The 19,258-nt window shown below is 51.1% G+C and overlaps 2 protein-coding genes across 3 annotated transcripts; one reads left to right on the top strand and one right to left on the bottom strand.

Annotated features, from left to right (window-relative positions):
* Positions 1-120: 120 nt before the first annotated feature.
* Lrrc3c (leucine rich repeat containing 3C) lies at positions 121-885 on the bottom strand. Its single transcript, XM_036195030.1, has one exon. The coding sequence runs from the start codon at positions 883-885 to the stop codon at positions 121-123; it is 765 nt and encodes a 254-aa protein (XP_036050923.1).
* An 11,021-nt stretch (positions 886-11,906) lies between these two features.
* On the top strand, positions 11,907-17,882 carry Ormdl3 (ORMDL sphingolipid biosynthesis regulator 3). Of its 2 annotated transcripts, none has more exons than XM_036198187.1 (4): positions 11,907-12,045; positions 14,991-15,189; positions 15,895-16,046; positions 16,356-17,882. In XM_036198187.1, exons 2-4 carry the CDS (start codon positions 15,016-15,018, stop codon positions 16,489-16,491), a joined length of 462 nt encoding a protein of 153 aa, XP_036054080.1. In that variant the 5' UTR covers positions 11,907-12,045; positions 14,991-15,015; the 3' UTR covers positions 16,492-17,882. The 2 variants fall into 2 exon arrangements, with proteins under 2 accessions (XP_036054080.1, XP_036054079.1); XM_036198186.1 differs by lacking the exon at positions 11,907-12,045 and adding an exon at positions 12,057-12,179.
* Positions 17,883-19,258: the final 1,376 nt, after the last annotated feature.

Below are 19,258 nucleotides of genomic sequence, written 5' to 3'. Positions count from 1 at the left end.
AAAGAGCGAGAGAGTGAAACGGGAGAAGGTATTGAGGGCGGCAGGCAGGGATAGCAGGCAGGGATAGCAGGCAGACGGGCAGAGGAAAGGCCAAGAGCGCAGAGTGCTCCATCCAGGTCATCAGACCACTGTGCTGAGGGTAGAGGAGTCCTCGGAGCGCACAGGCTGCACAGGAGCCCGCTTGAGGGGGCGCCGGGTCTCATCACGGTTCTGCCACACATAATGGATCAGATAAGCCACTACCAGTGTCAGCCAGCCTCCCATGGTGACTAGCAGGGCCACATCAGTGTTCCTTCGGGTCCCGCCTCGTCCTGTGCCACACAGCTCTTCCCCGCTAGTCAGCAGAAGGAACTCCTGTCCCACGAGATCTGGTCGGGCTCCTGGACCACACACGATGCCTGTCCCCGAGCCTGGAGCTAACCTCACCTGCCTGAGCACTTCCTGTAGGGCACAGTCGCAGCGCCATGGGTTGGCGGACAGGTTCACTTGGATCTGCAGCCCCACGAAGGCTGCCACAGGCACGGATGCTAGCTGGTTGGCAGAGAGGTCAAGGTGGCGCAGAGTGCCCTCCAGGCCCTGGAAAGCAGCCCCTGAGAGGTGGACAAGGACATTATGAGACAGGTCTAATTCTTCCAGGAAAGGCAAGTGCTGGAAGGCACCAGCTGGCACGGATGCCAGCTGGTTGGCATCCAGGTAAAGCTTTCGGGTGCTGTTGGGGATGCCGTCGGGTACGGCACTCAGGCCAGCCCGGCTGCAGCGGAATGTCTGTTGGCCAGCTTCTTCGGCTATGTAGCAGCCCTGGGGCAATGCCTGGGGAGTGGGCACAGAACCCCCTGTGCCTATCACCAGCAGGAGGTGCAGGAGGCCAGGAGCCAGTAGGGGCATGGTCACAGATAAACATAATCCTTGCGTGGAGGAGAGTCTGGGCAGGAGAAGGTCCTAGGAAGGAAGAACAGTTAGAAAGCTATGTTCCACCGAGGCTCTCTCTGCTGGAGTTCCTCGATGGAGACTCTAGGCCAGAACCTCTCCTTTGGGGGCTTTCTTTCTCAGCCCTAGGTCTGTCTGTCTGTCTGCCTGTCTGTCTTCAACAGGATTCTAGGGGAAAGAATCCCTTAGGCTTGAAACTTTTTGGTTCTATCGATTCTAGAAGGTTAATCTATGAGGTCCCTTTGTCCCTTTGCCCTGTTGAAATGGGCCTGGGAGGTCCCAAACTATTGCTTCAGCTTTTATACTCATTTTGCTTCTCGAAATAAACATTTTTTTCTTTCTCTTTTTGTCCTCCACGTACCTGTGTGACTGCCAGGGAGGCCAGGTAAACACCAGGGGGTCTGGTTGGCACTAATGTAAAGACAAGAGTGACAGATTAGTGGCAGGACTCCAGGTGTTCAGCTAGACTATTCAAGTAGGTAACAGGGACTTCAGGCTCCACCTGCTGTGCTCAACAACCCCATTTTCTGGAAGCGTCTATCCCTCTGCTCTCCCCAGTTCTGTGCTCTTGGACCCGCTCATCTTCCTCCTCTTCCTTCTCCCTCCTGCCGGGCAGAGACCTCTCCTGTGCAGTTACCTTTCTCCCCGGAAGTAGTCCCCCTGACAGTGGGCTCTGGAGACCCGCTTCCTCCTTCAGAAGTCCTGTTTGCTTGCAGCAGCTGGAAGCCGTGACCTGGGGCCCAAGTGGATAGAGTTTCCTGGCATGTGACTCTAGGCCCCAGGTGTCCGATACCTGAGCCATGGCCTGGCCAGGCAATGCCAAGAGAGAGCAGATCCCAGACCCTGATGATTTGTGTGGGAGAACAGGCCTGGATTCCATTCCTTGCCCCAGGCTTTCCTCCCACAATTCAGTGGTTGCTGTCTTCTGTCTGCTGCTGAAAACTGCCTTCCAGAAGCCCCTTTCTTGTCCCGAGTCTAGCTGGCCAAAGGGATGGCTGCTTGGTTGCCCTGGGGGCAGAACCCTGCAATTCCATCTGCAACTTGCAACACAAGCCTTCCTGTACTGTTCAGTGTTCTCTGTAGGCCCCATGGTGCCCTTTGTTAGCAAACATTCCTCGGTCTTTTCCTCAGAAACATCTTCAGAGGATGGATGCCTGGATCTTCACAGGGCCAACCCTTTTGACTACCAGGGGGCGCTGTGGTTCAGTTTCTGTTTGCTGTGTAGATGGTGCTAGGCTAGGTTCTTGAAGCCTGATAGGGTGGCTTATGAGTTTTCCTGCCAACTTTTCTGTTCCGTGATATTCTTGGGCTCCAAGGATGGCATTTTGAGTCCCTCTTCATGCCTGTGACCCAAAGATGGCTAGGATGACTTATTTTTCCCTCCAAGGCCTCTTCATCCTAAGGAGTGTTTGCAGACCCCCCACTTCACACCATCCCCTCTCCTGATGTCTGCTGGGTTGTGGGAAGGAAGGATTTGAGGCCGCAGTCTTCTGTGTGTGTCCCTGAGCCCTTGTGTCTGAACAAAGGTAGAGCATAGAGAGGCCCCACGAGGTGGAGTGACAGGAGAGAGCTTGTGGCAGTGAGATGCAAACGCTGCTGTTTTCATGACCGTCTTTCAGAACAGTCTGGCTTCATGATTACAACATCAAGATGGGTTTTCCCACTCCACCTTACCTCCCATGCTTTGCAGAGGCAGGGGTGACCCAAAGTCATGGCTATGGATGGCTATGTAGACCAGCAGTTCTCAACCTGTGGGTCATGACCCCTTCGGGGTTTCAAATGACTCTCTCACAGGAGTTGCCTTAGAACATTGGAAAACACAGATATTTACATTACAATTAATAACAGTAGCAAAACTACAGTTATGAAGTAGCAACAAAAATAATTTTATGGTTGAGGATCACCACAACCTGAGGAACTGTATTAAAGGGTTGCAGCATTAGGAAGGTTGAGAGCCACTGATGTAGATGAACCAACCGTTAAGGCCAGCCAACCACACTGATGCCACCTCACAGCCTGGTCCCCTGTGGTATCATCTTACCCACACCATCTCTAGTTTGGCACAGGATTTAGAGCTTCAGTGATGCATGGGGGCTCAAAAGAGGGGACCATCCAGCTGCATCCTCTCAGATTTCGGGCAGGTAAATGGAGGCCCCAAACATGACTAGACTTGGATTGCGTCAGTGACCAGACAAAGCCCACGACCCAGTCGTATCCTTCTCCAACCACTTCCTGTTCCCATTGGCATCTCTCACCCACAAGCCACACTTAGGTCCTCAGTGCTTCTTTGACCACAGTGATCTTGTATGGAACTCTCTGGTTCACTCCCACTAGAAGTGGAACAAAATTGGAATGTGGGGGGGATCACAGAGTAAGGGTGAGACATGAGAAGGTACTCTAAGGAGGATGAAGTCAGACTGCAGATCTTCCTGAGGAGGAAAACTTACTGGGTGGTTATATTATTATTATTATTATCATCATCATTATTTTATGTTTTTTTTGTTGTTGTTTTTGTTTTTATAGACAAGGTTTCTCTGTGTAGCTTTGGCTGTCCTGGGACTCACTTTGTAGACCAGGATGGACTTGAACTCACAGAGATCCTCCTGCCTCTGCCTCCTGAGTGCTGGGACTAAAGGCATGCATCATACCCTGCCAATTATTATTATTTTTATTGAGACAATGTCTCACTATGTAGCTCAGGCTAACCATAAACTCACTATGTAGCCCAGGCTGGTCTTGAACTCACACTTCTTCTCCCTTAGCCTCCCAAACCTTACTGGATTTAGTATGAGTTTGTGTTTGATCAGGACCAGACACACAGCTGTAGAGTCTGGTGCAAAATGAAATATGAGGCCTTTTGTTTAAAAACTTAAGAATTTTAAGGTAGTAATAGGGTTTAAAACCCAGCCTGAGGTTTCTCCAAGCACTGATGTGGGTGTTCCCGGAACTGTGGACACTACATGTCATAAGACTGTTCCTGTGACTTATCTTGGAACAAGTAGTTTTAACAGTGTGGTAGGGTTAGGACCAGATAGTAGGGTACTAGCAGTCATCACCTCTGGGGATGTACTCACCTCTGACTCATTCTTGTGATGTCAGCAGGGGCATTTTTCAGGTTCACATCTATCTGAAGAATGAGATAAACTATATCTTTTTGCATTTGTTCTGTGTGAGTTGCTAGTCAGTCTGCTACTGAATGGATGGGAGTGCATTTGCAAACCTTCCCATCCTGCTGTTCCCTCACCCTGTCGGGGAGGTTAGCCAAGGCCCAAGGGTTAAGCCTGGCAGTTGCTGGAGAGTTATCTTCTTGGACCAGGGCATCTGCCAAGCCAGAGTGAGACTGGGATGTCCCACACAGCAGTTAGAAGAGCAGCTGGCACTGTGCCCACAGGAGAGGCCACCTGGAGCTGTGGTTGTGCTTAATAAAGGGAACCAAGTACAGGGCTCAAGAAATGAGAGCTCCGGGGGGAGAGCCTGCAGTTAGGACTGTGTTCACTACCCTGTGGAGACTAATAGAGATTAGAAATTGTGCTTTGCCATTTTAGAAGATTTACTTTTATTAATTTTTAAAAGTGTGTGTGTGTGTTGGGGAATATGTGCACATGAATGCACGTGCCTGAGGGGGCCAGAAGAGAACATCAGATCCTCTGGAGCTGGAGTTACAAGTGGTTGTGAGACACCCTATATGAGTGCTGCGAACTGAATTCTGGACCCGTGTAAGAGCAACAGGTGCTCTTAACCACTGAGCCATCTTGGCAATTTGGTTCCCTCACACAGTGAGGACTTCCTGTCAGCCTGATGCTCAAGTTTGTGAGTTAGAGGGTACAGAACAGACCTTGTTCCTAAGGTGCTGTGTCTGAAGCAGTGGTTCTGAAAACTGTCTACATGTTTCGGTCTCTTGGAGATGGCACACACCTATAATCCCAGCACTCAGGAGGCAGAAGCAGGCAAATCTTTGTGAGTTCAAGGCCAGCCTGGTCTACAGAGCTAGTTCTAAGACAGCCAAGGCTGTTACACAGTGAAATCCTGTCTCAAAAAAAAAAAAATTCATTCCAGGGGTTCATTAAATCTTCATTGACTCTAGGCATTAGTATGTTTCCAACTTTGCCCAGGAATTTCTAATGTGAGCCTGTGTTGACACTTGTCAGTCTAGGAGACAGGTTGACACACATCTTCTTCATACATTAATGGAATGTCTGTCTTGACTGACATGTATATAAAGAGCTTGAAGCAGAGAAAAGATGTAGCAGGATCTGGTGGCTTCCATCTTGGTATCCAGCACTCACCCGCTTCTGGGATAGCCATGCAGATTTGGGAGAGTACATAGACACTCAGTCTCTGATGATGGAGCTGGATTGGTTCTTCAGCTACCCCAAATTCTGTGGCTCACTTTTCCCACCTCCTTGGCAGCTAGAAACGGTCCCGATTGCAGCCAGTGATTTCTCAGGGGTTGGCTAAAGTATTTTCTGGGACAGTCTTTGATTCCTATGTGTCTGTGCTTTGAACATGGAGGGACAGTCTAGCCATCTTGTCACCATGGGGCAATACAGCAGAGGGGAACAATCTCAGTGAGGTGTTGACCTGGGCATCAATGGGTCACTCAGTCATCATCAGACTTGTGGGGGGCACAGAGGTCTTTGTGCTCACAGACAAGCACTAGGGAACCTGGGATGTTAAACACCAAGGGTTGTTCCTCCAAGGGAAGGAATGTAGAACCTGTTATCCATCCAGAAGGCCATAGGGGGCATGCTTTCTAGTCTGGTGACCTTTGCACTCTGTGTGGCTAGACACTTTTCTGGTACTGGACCCTCCTCTAGATTAGATCCTTATCATAAATCTGTCCTTCTCAGTCAATCTATAGCACCCATCTTTATGGACTTTACAAAGAGTTTCAGTGTAGACATGTCTGATGTGTATTTAGCTTGCTTTGTTCCTCAAGAAGATAATTTATGTGTGCTTTGTTGTACATACAGGATCTAGTTAATTAGGACCAGAATAGTTTCCATCAAATTGTGCGGTGCTTTAAAAAATGACTAAAATAAACCATTTGGAGTCAGACTTCCAAAGTGTGAAACAACCCTGGCTACTGCGTCTTGCCTCCGATGGCTGTCTCTCTGCTGCCTGTGAAGGTCAGAGACGCAGCCCCTCCCCTTGCACCTCCTTTCACCAAGTGGGAAGATAAACTCCTCCTTCAATTTAGCTACACGGTAGGATAAAGGATATGGGCAGCCTTGAAAACAACTGGTGTGGGTACAGAAAATATAATACGATTTATATAATGGAGTTGGTTTTGGTTTTTTGTTTTTTGTTTTTTTTGCCAAAAAGAAGAGTAAAATTATGCCATTTGCAGGAAAATAGATGTAACTGGAGATCTTCATGTTGAGCATATAAGGAAGATCCAGAAAAGTAATTATCAAATGTTTTCTCTCATATGCAAAATCTGCACACACACACACACACACACACACACACACACACACACACAGAGCCATATAAACCCTTTGGTAGCTCTCAAGTTACATCTGAAAAGGTTGCTATAACCCTCACTCCTCTCTCAATGAGTGAGATAAATGAGGTGGCTTCTGAGAGACTTAGCTGAATTTATAATCTGATAAGGTGGAAGCAGGAAGACAGGGCTGCACAGGATCTGGTAATGCCCTTTCCCTGTACACGGGGTTTCAGGTGAGATTCGTGGGCAATTGCAGGGTTCCAGCTGGGAAGGAAGAATGGTCTTCAGTGCTTGTTAACTATGCTGGGATTCCCGCTGTTGTGAGAGTGTAGACTTCTGGATTGAGGGGTCCTTTTCCTTTTCCTTTCTGTGTCCCTATGGCTTTCTCCTTCCTTCCTTCCTTCCTTCCTTCTTCCTTCCTTCCTTCCTTCCTTCCTTCCTTCCTTCCTTCCTTTCTTTTTTCTCTTCATGATAGGGTTTCTCTGTGTAGTCCTGGCTGTCCTGGATCTCACTCTGTAGACCAGGCTGGCCTCGAACTCACAGAGATCCACCTGCCTCTGCCTTCTAAGTGCTGGGATCAAAGGTGTGTGCAATTTTCCTCATGTTTCTATTTTGCCTCAGTGTGATCTCCCAGGGGTAGGCTTCACCCTCCTGTCCTGAAGTATCTGAGGAGCCCAGAGGATGGAGTCGGGGGCATCACCTGGGCACTGAGGAAGGCTCACAGCTGAGTGAGGTTTTAGGGGTGACTAGGGGTCTGTTAGGAAAAGATGGAGGAGGGGGATTAGAGACTGAAGCAAAATCAGGAGAGTGCAGGTGTTCTGGGAAGGAAAGCCCTACTGGGCAGCTGGGTTGTGGGGTTCATGGGCAGGGACATACTTCATTTGCCAGCTCTGCTCTGTGCAGGAAATGTAAACACCCGAGTTAAAATTCGGAGCAAGCAGCCTCAGCCGGGAAGCTGAGCGGCAGGTCTGCACATAGAAAGCCCTTTGCCCTGGAAATGGAGCGAGCACCCTACAAGAGGGGCTGGCCTCTGGCAGGGGGAGGAGTGGTGTGGGGGTGGAGGCCACCCAGAATTTCTAGCTAGGTGAGGCCTCCGAGGAGCAGGAACTCAGTTGGGAGGGCACCAGGGCGGGTCTAAACTGCTGGATTTTATATCCCCTGTCCTCTGGCTCTGCAAGATATCCGGTGTTCTCAACTGCTTTCATTCGTGAGAAAGTGGGCCACATTAAAGAATATGCAGATTGAAGAGTTCCTGGAGGTATCTTTCCACCCTTGGTTCCCAGGGGGAGGGGCTCTGGTTCTCAGGCACTGGCTGGGGGCCCAGAGGCAGACCAAGTCTCTACCCTCTGCAGCTCATGATAGCCAACTGTCCAGACTCCATTCTCCCCAGTCGTGGGGTGCCCCGCACCCAAACAAAGGCTCAAACATAACTGCACACAGCTCTCTCCTTCCTTGCACTTCTGAAGGAAGTAGGGGTGAGGTGGTGAGGGGCAGAGGATGGGTGGCATTTGTGGACCAGTGCTGGGTTGACAAGACAGAGCATAGGGTCTCCACTTCCCTCTTCCCAGCATCTGCTGTGGCTTTCTTTCAAACAACGTGCGCCCTGTCTACCATCCCATGTGTAGGTGTGTCTGTCACAATCTAGGCCTCCCCAGTCCCAGATGGAATCACTCCAAGGTTGGGGATGTGTGCACCTCAGCTGACTGAGCAGCCTGCACAGGGCAGGGAGAGCTTGTGATATTTAAAAAATACATTTCATAAAATATTTAAAAGTAATATCACATTACATAGAGGTTGAAACTAGAGAATGAAAAGATACCCTGAGTCCGTCCATCGTAATATAAGGTCTCTTTCCTTTCATTGACTTTCCATAGCCTGGTAAAGGCCTCAACATCATTCCAACCTGGAATAGACTAACAGCAGACCTGCCCTGAGCATTTAGCTATGTGCCAGGGACAGTCGCAAGTACTTTACATTTATCTACCCTATTGATCTTAGTAAACAAGGTGGAACCAGCATTACCATCTCTGTTTAGAAATGAGGTAACTGGAGTAGAGAGGTCCAGAGACTTGCTCAAGGTCACACAGCTGGCAGCCAAAGGAGGAGAGAGCTGAGCCTGATGCCAGATCACCACCCTAGTTTTGCTTAGCACATGCACAAATTCATATTCAGGTATACAAAATCCTTTTATGATGGGCAATTTCAAACACCAAAATAGAGAAAATAATATGAGGAACCCCATGTCCCTATCACCCAGTTCTAATAATCATCAGCTTATGGCTGTTCGTTTCCTGTGTCTCCAGTCCATATTACTTCATAGTAAATCCAGCTATTGTACCATTCACCCACAAACAGCTTAGAATATATCCATCTCTGTTTGTCTTTAATTTTTTTTGTTTTTGTTTTTTGAGACAGGGTCCTTCTAGACAGAGTCTCTCTCCTTAACTTTGGCTATCCTTGAACTCACTATATAGACCAGGCTGGCCTCAAACTCAGAGATCCACCTACCTCTGCTTCCCAAGTGCTGGGACTAAAGGAATGTGACATCACACCTGGCTTTCCCCTCACATGTGTGTGTGTGTGTGTGTGTGTAATATATATGTGTGTGTGTGTGTGTGTATATATATATATATATATATATATATATATATATATATACATACATACATACATATATAGTATCTCTGAATAATAAGGTAAAGTCTTAACATGTGTATTAGTATTGTGTGTTTATGTGTGTGCATGTGTGAATGCCACAGAACACTCTCAAGAGGTCAGAGGACAACTTTAGGAAGCTGGTTCTCCCCTTCCACCATGGGTTCCAAGGAGTGAGCTCAGGTGGCTAGGCTTGTGTGGCAAGGGCTTTCACCCACTGAGCTGGCTCACTGGCCCTAGATGGTTTTGGCCTAGCTCTTTTGTTTCAAGTACAGCCTTGCTATGTAGCCCAGGCTGTCCTAGAACTCAGTGTGTTCCCCAGGCTGACTTCCAGTCTGTGAGCTTCCTGGCCCTGCTTCCCAGATGCTGGGAGGAAAGGCACTCACCAGCAGGTCCATGTTTCCCTTGATCTAGATTTTACTGATGATATACCCGAGAAATGTTTCGTCTCTAGCCTTATTTTTTCATATAACCTGGCAACTCTTTTCCCATACTGCCACATAGTTTCTACAACTATAAATGGTTTCTTTTTATTTTTTTTTTTTTAAGAGAGGGCCTCAAACTTTTTTTACAGCTCTCTTTGTTAACCTTTTTTTTTTTTTTTTTGAGCTGAGGATAGAACCCAGGGCCTTGTGCTTGCTAGGCAAGCACTCTACCACTGAGCTAAATCCCCAACCCGGTTTCATGTTTTTCTATTCAGTGTGGAGAACATTCACTTTTTTCTTGGGCACTTAGGTTGCTCTCAGGATTTTTTAATTTTTAATTTTTTTTTGCTTTTTGTTTTTCCAGACAAGGTTTCTCTGTGTAGCTTTTCGCCTTTCCTGGAACTCACTCTGTAGCCCAGGCTGGCCTCGAACTCACAGAGATCTGCCTGCCTCTGCCCCCTGAGTGCTGGGATTAAAGCCATGTGCCACCACCGCCTGGCATGTTCTCAGGATTTTACTACTATAGACTTTTCTGGGATATACAGCTTCACACACAGAGCTTTGTCATGTATACAGGTCCACTTTCTTAGAATGTGATATGGAAAGTACAATCATGCCTTCAAGGCATGGACAATTTCTTTCTTTGGCACACAGTGCCAATTGTTTGTCCAAGGGCTTGCATGTTCCCTGGCACCATATTAGATTGCTGCCACACTCTTCCTGGAGAGTGCTCAGGCCAGCACAGCTAAAGGATGTTTGTTGAAGACCTAGTAATTATGAGGGCAGTGAGTTAGAGGAGATGATGACAGGGACTCCAGCTAACTAAAGTGGAATGTGATCCACAACTTACCACCAGGGTAGAAAGAGCTGGAACTTTGTCCTTTCTCATTGCAGAAAAACACCACCACCTGATAACAGGAGTTATTAATAGGCCATGACATGTCCACTGACCTTGCCAATAGACTACATTAGTCAGAGTGCCTTGTTGAGATGTAGACCCCGTCTGATCACTGAACTTCACAGAGATGTGAGAAAACTGGCAAAAATCCAGAGCTCAACCAACTTGATGGAAAATGGAAGAATCCCAGAGAGAAATCAAAGGAACCATGGAGGTTCACTTTGGAAAAAATGAACCATTGTTTTTGTCTCTAATGCTCAGCAGGCAGTGAGACTTTTTTCAGCATCTAGGATGATTATTTAGATACCAGGATCTAAAGGGCCTCTGGCTCTGGAAACACTTGAGAAGCTGCCTAATTCTGCTCTGGGCAGGTCAAATGCACACTCACTCCAGCCTTGAGACAACTTTTCCTGGCAGCTCCCTGAGGATGGGTGGGTGGAAGGAAAATACTCTCCAGGTTGTCTGGGCAGGCCTTCTCCTTCCCTGCACGCTCAGTTCATCGTGCATTTACAGCCGGCCATGTTGGCATCTAGTAACATCTGATCCTGTCATTCCAGCCTTGCTAGGACTTAAGGGCACGGGACTTAGAGCCACCCTCGTCGACGTGGACAGTGGGAGTGGCCCAGAAGAGCTTAAGACCTATTTAGTTCAGTTCCTACAATGTAATAGGTGCTTTATATTACATTCTTTTGAAATATCAAAGCAACCTCGGAGGTAGGTTTTCACAGCTGTGGAATTGAGATTAAGACGAGCAATTTGCCTAGGGTTACACTGCCAATAAAGGAGTACCTGCACTATATCTACACAGCAGTAAAATCTGTGCCCTTCTCTTCAGAGCTTCGAGACATGAAAATTGCAGAGAGAGGCTCACTACCTAAAGCCACACATGCTAACTTGAAACAGAAACTTAAAGCTCCTTACTGTTCGTAAGGACTCTTCCTATGACACATATCCCATCTGATATCTGATGCGGCCAGACCCACACCAGCAAGGATTAAGTGTAGCGACCAGGTGGACCAATGATGCCCACAGCCTCCCATCTCTACCCTACAGACATGCACCCCAACCAAGATCCTGAGTTGGGGGCGGGCGGGCGGGTGGAGCTCCTTCAGGGCAAAGGGCCGTGCTTCTCGGCTTCTACAGTCAGTCTGGGACCCAGGCAGCGATGTTTAGTGGAAAAAAACCTCTACTGTTAAGGTCAGATTATATAAGCAGGGCCTTATTGCAAGTTACTTAAAAGCCTGAGTCTGTTGGTCTAAAAAACGAGAGCTTGGGCAAACCGATTGTACATCTCTAGAAGGGCCCAGATGCAAAAGCTGGGATTATTACACACCAAAGAGACTCCACCTGATCTCACTATTGCGTCAGGATGAGAAGGAGACATTCTGCCGCGCAGCAGCACAGACGCCGGCGGTGAGCTGGAAGGTGTAGCTCTGGGTGGGGGGGAAAGCCTACAACTCCCAGGAGGCGGAGGGCGGGCGGGTGAAGAGGCAGCGTAGAAACTACACTTCCCAAGAGGCGCAACGTGTTAGGCGCGTGGCAGTGACGTCACGGCTCCCGGCTCAGGGAGCTGATTCGGCCAGAGCTGCCTGCGGGGTGGCTACCGCCGCTGGTTTGTTACAGCTGCTGGAGTGTCCGCGGCCCGGGTTCTCGGGCTCCTTTCCCGGGCCCTCGACCTCCGGCCCCGCGCGGTGAGTCCTTACGCGCGGCCTCGGAGTGGTGAAGCCCGAAGGCTCCAGGGGTAGGGGAGGCGAGAGAGAAGGTTGCTGCCGAGGAGGCGTCCGCGCAGGAGGAGACCTGAGCTTTGTGGCTGGGGGTGGAGAGAGTGAGTGCATCGGGCGAAGGCGTGCCGAAAGAGGGAAGTGGGAGCAGGAGGCCGGGGGTGGGGCGTCCGGGAGGAGCGCTTCAGCTGGGGGTGGGAGGCGGGGATCGGCTGGACTTCGGGGATAAAGGTTTGGGCTGCCTCCGGGCCCGAGTGAATGCGTGGAGATGGGGGTTGGGCCCCGGACCCGGCCAGGCTCCTAGTGCTAGGTACCAGGCTGCGGGGCAAAGCGGGAGGCCCTATGGAAGGGGTTTCCTCGCTCCTTAAGAGTGGGGGTACGCTTTCTTTCCAACCCCACTCTCTTGAGTCCAGGAGTCTGGGCCAGCGAGGACAGCCGTGGTCCTGCAGTTGAGGGTGGGCCGGGTGGCAGAGACATAGTGTGTGCTGCATGAAGTCCCTGTCGGGATCCCTTGGGAACAGGTTTGCTATGTAAAGGGTCAGCCTTCAGCTGGGGAGGGAATGGGAAGTGCATGCCGGATGGCTAAGCTGAGGAGTAATCTGGTTTTGGCATGAATATCTGACAGACTGGCTGGGCCTGGACGGGAGAGGGGACACGAGCTCTAGCAAAAAAAGTAGTTAACAGAACGGAGTTGCTTCGGGCTCTGATTTGAGGCAGGTTATGAAACCGCATCAGGGCCTGGTGCTGGCAGCCACCTGCCAGCTGTGGTAGCAGAAGTTTTCAGTCTGGCTGCTCCAGATCTTTCTGCCTCTGCCAGTTTCGTATTTCCTCACTTATGGGAGAAAGGTCGATTGTGTACTAATGAAGTGCCATGACATGTACACAGCACAGGAAAGTCTCAAAAATACTTTCTGGTTCCCAGTCTTTTTGCGGGGGGTGGGTGGGTGGGGAGGTAGGGAGGTGGGGAGGAGGTGGGAGAGGGCCAAGGGGTCTCATGGTTTCAAGGGCATCTAGTAGCATTCAGGCTATAGGAAGACGATTCCCATGGGGTCAGCTAGGTTTTGTTAAATGCCCCGTTGAGCCAGAAAGGGGTGGAGGGTCTTGAAATCCTGGGATTCAGCTAGAATTTGGCCCTCCTGAACTAAATGTGAGGGAGTTCTGTCTGTGGCTGTAGGGCTGGCCTCTGGGAAGGGACAGCAGTTTCTGGTGAAACAACTCTTTTCCTCCCCTTAATAATCTCTCAGAAACTTCAGGTCTCAGTCCCTGGCCCTCACGCGGAGGCTGTTACACAATAGATGCCCCAGGGGCTGTGTTAGGGTAACTGAAGCCCTAAGGTCTGGGGAAGGTAAACAACTGGTTTTCTAGTTGCTTTGGTTTCTGTTGGGACCAATTATCCATCTTACTGGGCCAGGGGTTTGGTCCCAGGAGTATGACCTCCACCAGGATGCACCCTAGGACGACTCGGGCCTGTTTGTTGGAGAACTGCCGTGGGTTCTATTTCCCGAGGTATCTGAGAAGAGGGAACTTGCTTCCATTATACTTAAGTAAGGGACGTACCTGAGATACTTCTGGCTCCTATGGAGGAGGCTTGGCCGGAATCCTGGCTGGGTGAGATAGCATCTGAGTCTGGGGGTGAGGTGGTTACAGTGGGGTGAGGGAACTGGTCTGGCACTCCCAGACTATTGCTACCTGCTATTCCTTCCTTTCTGTACATCTTGACAAGGTGGAGTAATGACCTTGGGGTCTTTATCAGGCAGGACCCTAAACTAGGTAGGTAATCCAGAATACAGAACTGATGCCTTCCGTATCCACCTTCTGCTGGTCAGTCGGTGGGCCCTCAGAAATCTGGGGACAACCAAGCTCCCAGGAAAGGGACAGACCATCCTTCTCCCCTGTGGCTTGCTGCTACCATTGTTTCCTGGGCACCCAGGGCAGCCCTTTTGGTTTCTTATGCTGTAGAGCTTTGACCACTGGAGCTGGGCAAGCAAAGGCGGTTGTTAACTTACACCCACAAACAGGTGCTGGGAAGGGAGGTGAGGTCAGGTGGGGCCAGAAAGGGAGGAGGGAGGCCACAGGTAGTTTTGTAGCCTTGGGGAGGGTAGGCTGATGTGGGTACCACATCCCACCTGTAGGAACTGTAGATATTGGCTGTGTACTCTGTCCTGTCCTCCTCTCTCTCTGGTGGGGTAAAGGGCTCTGGTCATTTGGCAGCCTAGTGGTAGCACCCCAAGAGAGTTAGCTTGAGCAGGTGCCCAGTGGATAAAACGTCCCAATGGGTTGATCATTTTTGTGTCAAAATGTTTGTAGGTCTGAGCAAAGGCTGCCCTAGCCTGCTGTTTCTCTTCCCTCTTCTCCCTGCCCTGTTAGTCCTGGGCCAGGGCTTGAGGAAATCCAGGATTAGAAAAATAGGGGTGGTGGGAACAGTAACCCCAAAATACTTGATGCACTGTTACCTGTGCCCACAGGCCTCCCCTGCTTTTGTTCTTTTTGGAAGGGGCTTAGAGTAGAGGATGTCTTCTGTCAGCTCTCCAGTGAGAGCCTGCAGAGGTTATTCTGAGTGAGCATTCTGAGAGAGCAAGAGGGCCTCGGTACTCTAGGGGTCAAGATTGGGGAATGGACCTTGATTGCTATAGTCTGGGCTGGAAACCTTTTGGTGACTTGTCTTCCCAGGCTCTGTCAGAATGTAGTCCCAGTGGATGATGTGTGGACAGCCTGGTCATAATCCCAGCCCAGCAACAGGAAACGAGTAGTGTTACATTCATGTGGACTTTCTCCAGCCTCTGGGCTTGAGAATCAAAACAGTGGACAGTGGTGTGGCGTTCTCAGGGGAGGAAAAGCCTGCCTCTGTGGGTCTCGGGGTGTGAGGGGGCTGGGAAAGTGGTGTGACCTGTCTCTCCTGTGTTGCTTGTTTGCAGAGCTGCAGTGGAGAGGGGTGGCAGGATGAATGTGGGCACGGCACACAGTGAGGTGAACCCCAACACTCGGGTGATGAACAGCCGTGGCATCTGGCTCTCATACGTGCTGGCCATCGGACTCCTGCATGTCGTGCTGTTGAGCATCCCCTTTGTGAGCGTTCCCGTCGTCTGGACCCTCACCAACCTTATCCACAACCTGGTGAGAGCCTGCTCACTGCCGGCCTCGACCGTTTGGGCTGTTCTGGGCCAGAGCTGAGAGATAGGAGGAGCTTGACATGGGACAGGAGGAGCTTGACATGGGACAGGCTGCAGGTCCTGACATCTGTCGCCAGAGCCCAGGCCCAGCTCTTATCTCTGCCTTGCTCCCCCTTGTGGGCTGTGGCACACCTACAAGAATCCAGTCTGCACATTGCCTGTGCCTCCAGGATGGGCTCACTGGTGCATTTGGAGGACAGCCAACCGAGAGCTGAGACCTTGCTGAGGTTGCCCCCCAGGTCCCAGGAATCTAGTGTAGAAATGTTTCTTTCCCAAGTTAGGGTCTCAAAGCATGTTCTCCTGACCCTCTGTTCCCTAAAACCTGCTTCCTTGTACCCCACTTTTGAGCAGGCAGGGATCTAGTCCTTCTTCCTTGGCTTGCTCATTTTAGCTGGCACATTGGGACCCCAGTTGGACTGGAGGGCAGCAGGGGATGCCCGTTCTGTAGCTCATTCCTCCCCTCATGCAGTGCCCATGTTCACCCTGTGGGCTCCTGGGTGCTCTGGTGTCTGTGAGCTGTCTGCCTGAGCCACTGCAGCAGAGGAGGGGGCCTGTCCACCTGGAGCTGCTTCCGTGTGGGACAGGTGGGGAAACCAGGCTGGGAGCCGACTTGCCTTCTGTGTTTTCTGATGGAGGTCCCTCCTTTCAGGGCATGTACATCTTCCTGCACACGGTCAAAGGGACACCCTTTGAGACTCCAGACCAGGGCAAAGCCAGGTTGCTGACCCACTGGGAGCAGATGGACTATGGAGTCCAGTTCACGGCCTCTAGGAAGTTCCTGACCATCACACCTATTGTGCTGTGAGTGTTTCGGCTGAGGGAGACACCAGCGGGCCTGGTAAAGCTGGTGGCCTCAGCTGGGCTTAAACTTTCCCCAGCCCTGGCCCTTGGTGTGGGGGCAAGCAAAGGGAAGGGAGTGATGTACCCTCGGGTCTCACTCACACTGGGCCTTGAGCCTCCCTGGCCCTGACTTTCCTCGACTCTGTGTGCATGAGACAGGGTCCCAGGCCTGGGTAAGCTGGGAGTCGGTCAGGAGTGCTTTGTTAGCTAGAGAGACTCATCCCTCTACTTCTTATCCGGGACCCTTATTTCCGTATTCCCCTCCCCCAGGTACTTCCTCACCAGCTTCTACACCAAGTATGACCAAGTCCATTTCATACTCAACACTGTGTCCTTGATGAGTGTGCTCATCCCCAAGCTGCCCCAGCTCCATGGAGTCCGGATTTTTGGAATCAATAAGTACTGAGGTTGTAGCCCCTTCCCCAGCCAGGTTGGCAGGGGAAGGGTGGAAGGCCTTTGCTGTGATGCTGAAGACAGGAGTCTCTGGACATTGCCAGAGACGGGGGTGTGCCCTGGGCCTGGCTTCCCCCTCGCTTCCCCAGTAGCCGACTTGGAGTAGCTTGTAGTGGGGTTAGGGTGGGGCCCTTGGGCTCTAACCCATTCTGAAGTTTTTGATCTTTGCCTTTTCCTTTTGCCTAGAGATGCCATGGGGGTGGTCATGAAAGGGGCTGGGCTTTCTGGCTGACTGTGGACCTGAGAAGTTGGGACAGGAAGCCCGGAGGACCCCTATTGGCTTGTTTGCCCTCAGGCAACCATAGCACTTTAGCCCCTGAGAAGGGGCAGAGGGACGGTACGGCTTTTGCATTGTTTCCCCTAGTCTTTCAGTATGTGGGGAAACTCACTTTTGTAGGTATTGGAAACACAACACGTGTGCTGCACTGCTTCCGCCCCCTAGGTAGAGCAGTCAGGCTTTGTTGACTTCCTTGCTACCCACCCTGGGTGAGCTGTGGGGGAGGGGGAAGATTAGGAAAGGAAGATGGGGTTGAGGGACACCTGGTGTAGCGATGGGGGCCAGGATGCTGCCACCCTGGTCCTGGGGAGAGGGGAGCTCTGAGCAGGGGTAGGGTGGGGTCTTAGAATGGTCAAGATAGCAGCAGCCAATACAGATCAGTGTGAAAAAGAGGATCTGGGGAGAAGCCAGACCCAGCCTCGTTTGGGATGTGGGCTGGAAGGAGAGCTGGCGTGGAGGCTTAATTTACCCACAGAATGATGGTGATGGGCAAGGGAGGCCTCTGTGGACTTGCGGCTCCTGTGCTTCAGGGTGTGCACGGGCTGGAAGAGGCCTGTGAGTCCTCAGCAGCACAGGCCCAGTTCGACACTTCCCTCTCAGTATGAGGAAGCTTCCTCAGCCCTTGAACTTGTATTCTCATGTAGACTGTGCTGGGGCAGTGCCTCTTGTGTGGCATCCGTGTGAGGGGACAGGAGGCCACCTCCACGTGAGGTCAGTGGGCTCCACAGTGCTGTAGGATCCCTGCCCAAGCAGGACACTAGTAGGGACAGCTGCAGGTACTTTGTCCTCTGCCCGAAGAGGTGGCCACAGAACCTGAGACTAAGCTGGAGGGCTGTCTTCACGCTCACCGGTTCGGCTGGGCCTGTTCCTTTGGGAAGGTGTGGTATCTAAGCCCTCTTCCTGGGGCTGGAGGAAGTCACTCACTTGTGTTTTCTCCTGACCCTCGTTCCCAACCCCGTGTATCATAGGGAACTTTCACCTTCTTTCTAAGCAAAGTGTGAATAGGATTTTTATGCCCTTTGTACAGTATTCTGAAAAATGAAATAAAGTGCAACATGTTCTGTTAACCACGTGTCTGGACTCTGCTTCCTGGTTGGCCCTAGGGATGGGTGGCCGCGTGGGCAGCAGCTCCTGCCTAGGCAGTGGTGGGGATTCTGGGGCGGCCCAGGAGAGAAAGCCAAAACCCGTGTGAGGGAGCTGGTGAAGGCCCTGGTAAGTCGGGGCAGAATCCCACTGTCTGTGCCTTGCCCTGCTGTTTCCACTGATTGGATTCGAGCCCTTGGCTTCCCAGGCCTGGCTGGAGGAATTGGGGCTTGGTGGCCAGAAAGGTCAGTCCAGACATGGCTTACACATGGAGTGGGGTAGGGGTTACTACTGGTGCTCTGGCATTGTCTGCCTGTCCTCACTTCTCACCTAAGTCACTCCCAATTGGTTCCTGGTGAGAGGGCTGCCTGCCAGTCCTGGCTTTTGTGCCGCCTCCTGTTAGGAGAGGTAGGACTCCTTATCTCCCGAGGACACTGGCTTCTCAGGCGGTTCTGTGCAGTATTATCTGTGGTCACCGGCCAGGTACAAAGTTTCAGGCAGCAGAGGAGCTAGCTCCCTTCCCAGCTGCCTGGCTCTGTGGCCCTGGCCCAGCATCATGGTGTTCTTGGAGTGAGGGAAAGCGTGACCTAGTCCAGCCATACTGTCCCTCTTCAAATAGGGACTACGATGTTGGGAGAAGTGTTGCCTTCGCTGGGCTCAGTCTTGGGAGTGGGGCCGTCTACTTGCTTCCGTGGCCTTGAAGCCAGTCAGGGTGGAGTGCCAGGGTACCTGGACAGTGATCTTTGTTCAGATGCCAGCTCTGCTACTTTTGCGGTCTTACCTAGCTGCTTCTCTGAGTTGCTTTCTGTTGATGAGGAGAGTGCCTCTCCGGGTTGCTGTGGGCTTGAGCACAGTGCCTGGGGTGTGGCCAGCAGTTGGACAACTACATTACAATCAATACCATTGCCACTTCCTTCTGTGTGCTTCTGAAGAGAGGGACGGGGAGGCCAGAAGATAGGCTGGGCTCGCTCTAGCAGTTACCTCTGAGGGAGGAGAAGGTGGATGAAGAAGATGGGTGGCATCCAGATAAGGAAGGTCTAGGAGGGAGCACATGGAAATGTGTGGTATTGGGGAGGCTGAGTATGTCCTGGACCGGCCTGGCTCCTGTAGCTGTTTGCTGAGTTTGGGTCCTCATTGCTGCCTGCATACCATGGCATTTTTAGCTGGCCCTGAGGTCTTGTTTTTTTCCCCCAAGACAGGGTTTCTCCCTGTAGTTTTGGTACCTGTCCTGGGTCTCGCTCTGCAGACCAGGAAGGCCTTGAACTCACAGAGATCTGCCTGGCTCTCGAGTGCTGGAACTAAAGGTATGTGCCACCATGGCCCACCCAGCGAGGTCGTTTTTATTTTTCTGGTACAGCCA

Source organism: Onychomys torridus, chromosome 8 (assembly GCF_903995425.1).
Source record: "Onychomys torridus chromosome 8, mOncTor1.1, whole genome shotgun sequence".
Taxonomy (NCBI): domain Eukaryota; kingdom Metazoa; phylum Chordata; class Mammalia; order Rodentia; family Cricetidae; genus Onychomys; species Onychomys torridus.
This window is presented reverse-complemented; position numbering and strand designations above follow the sequence as displayed.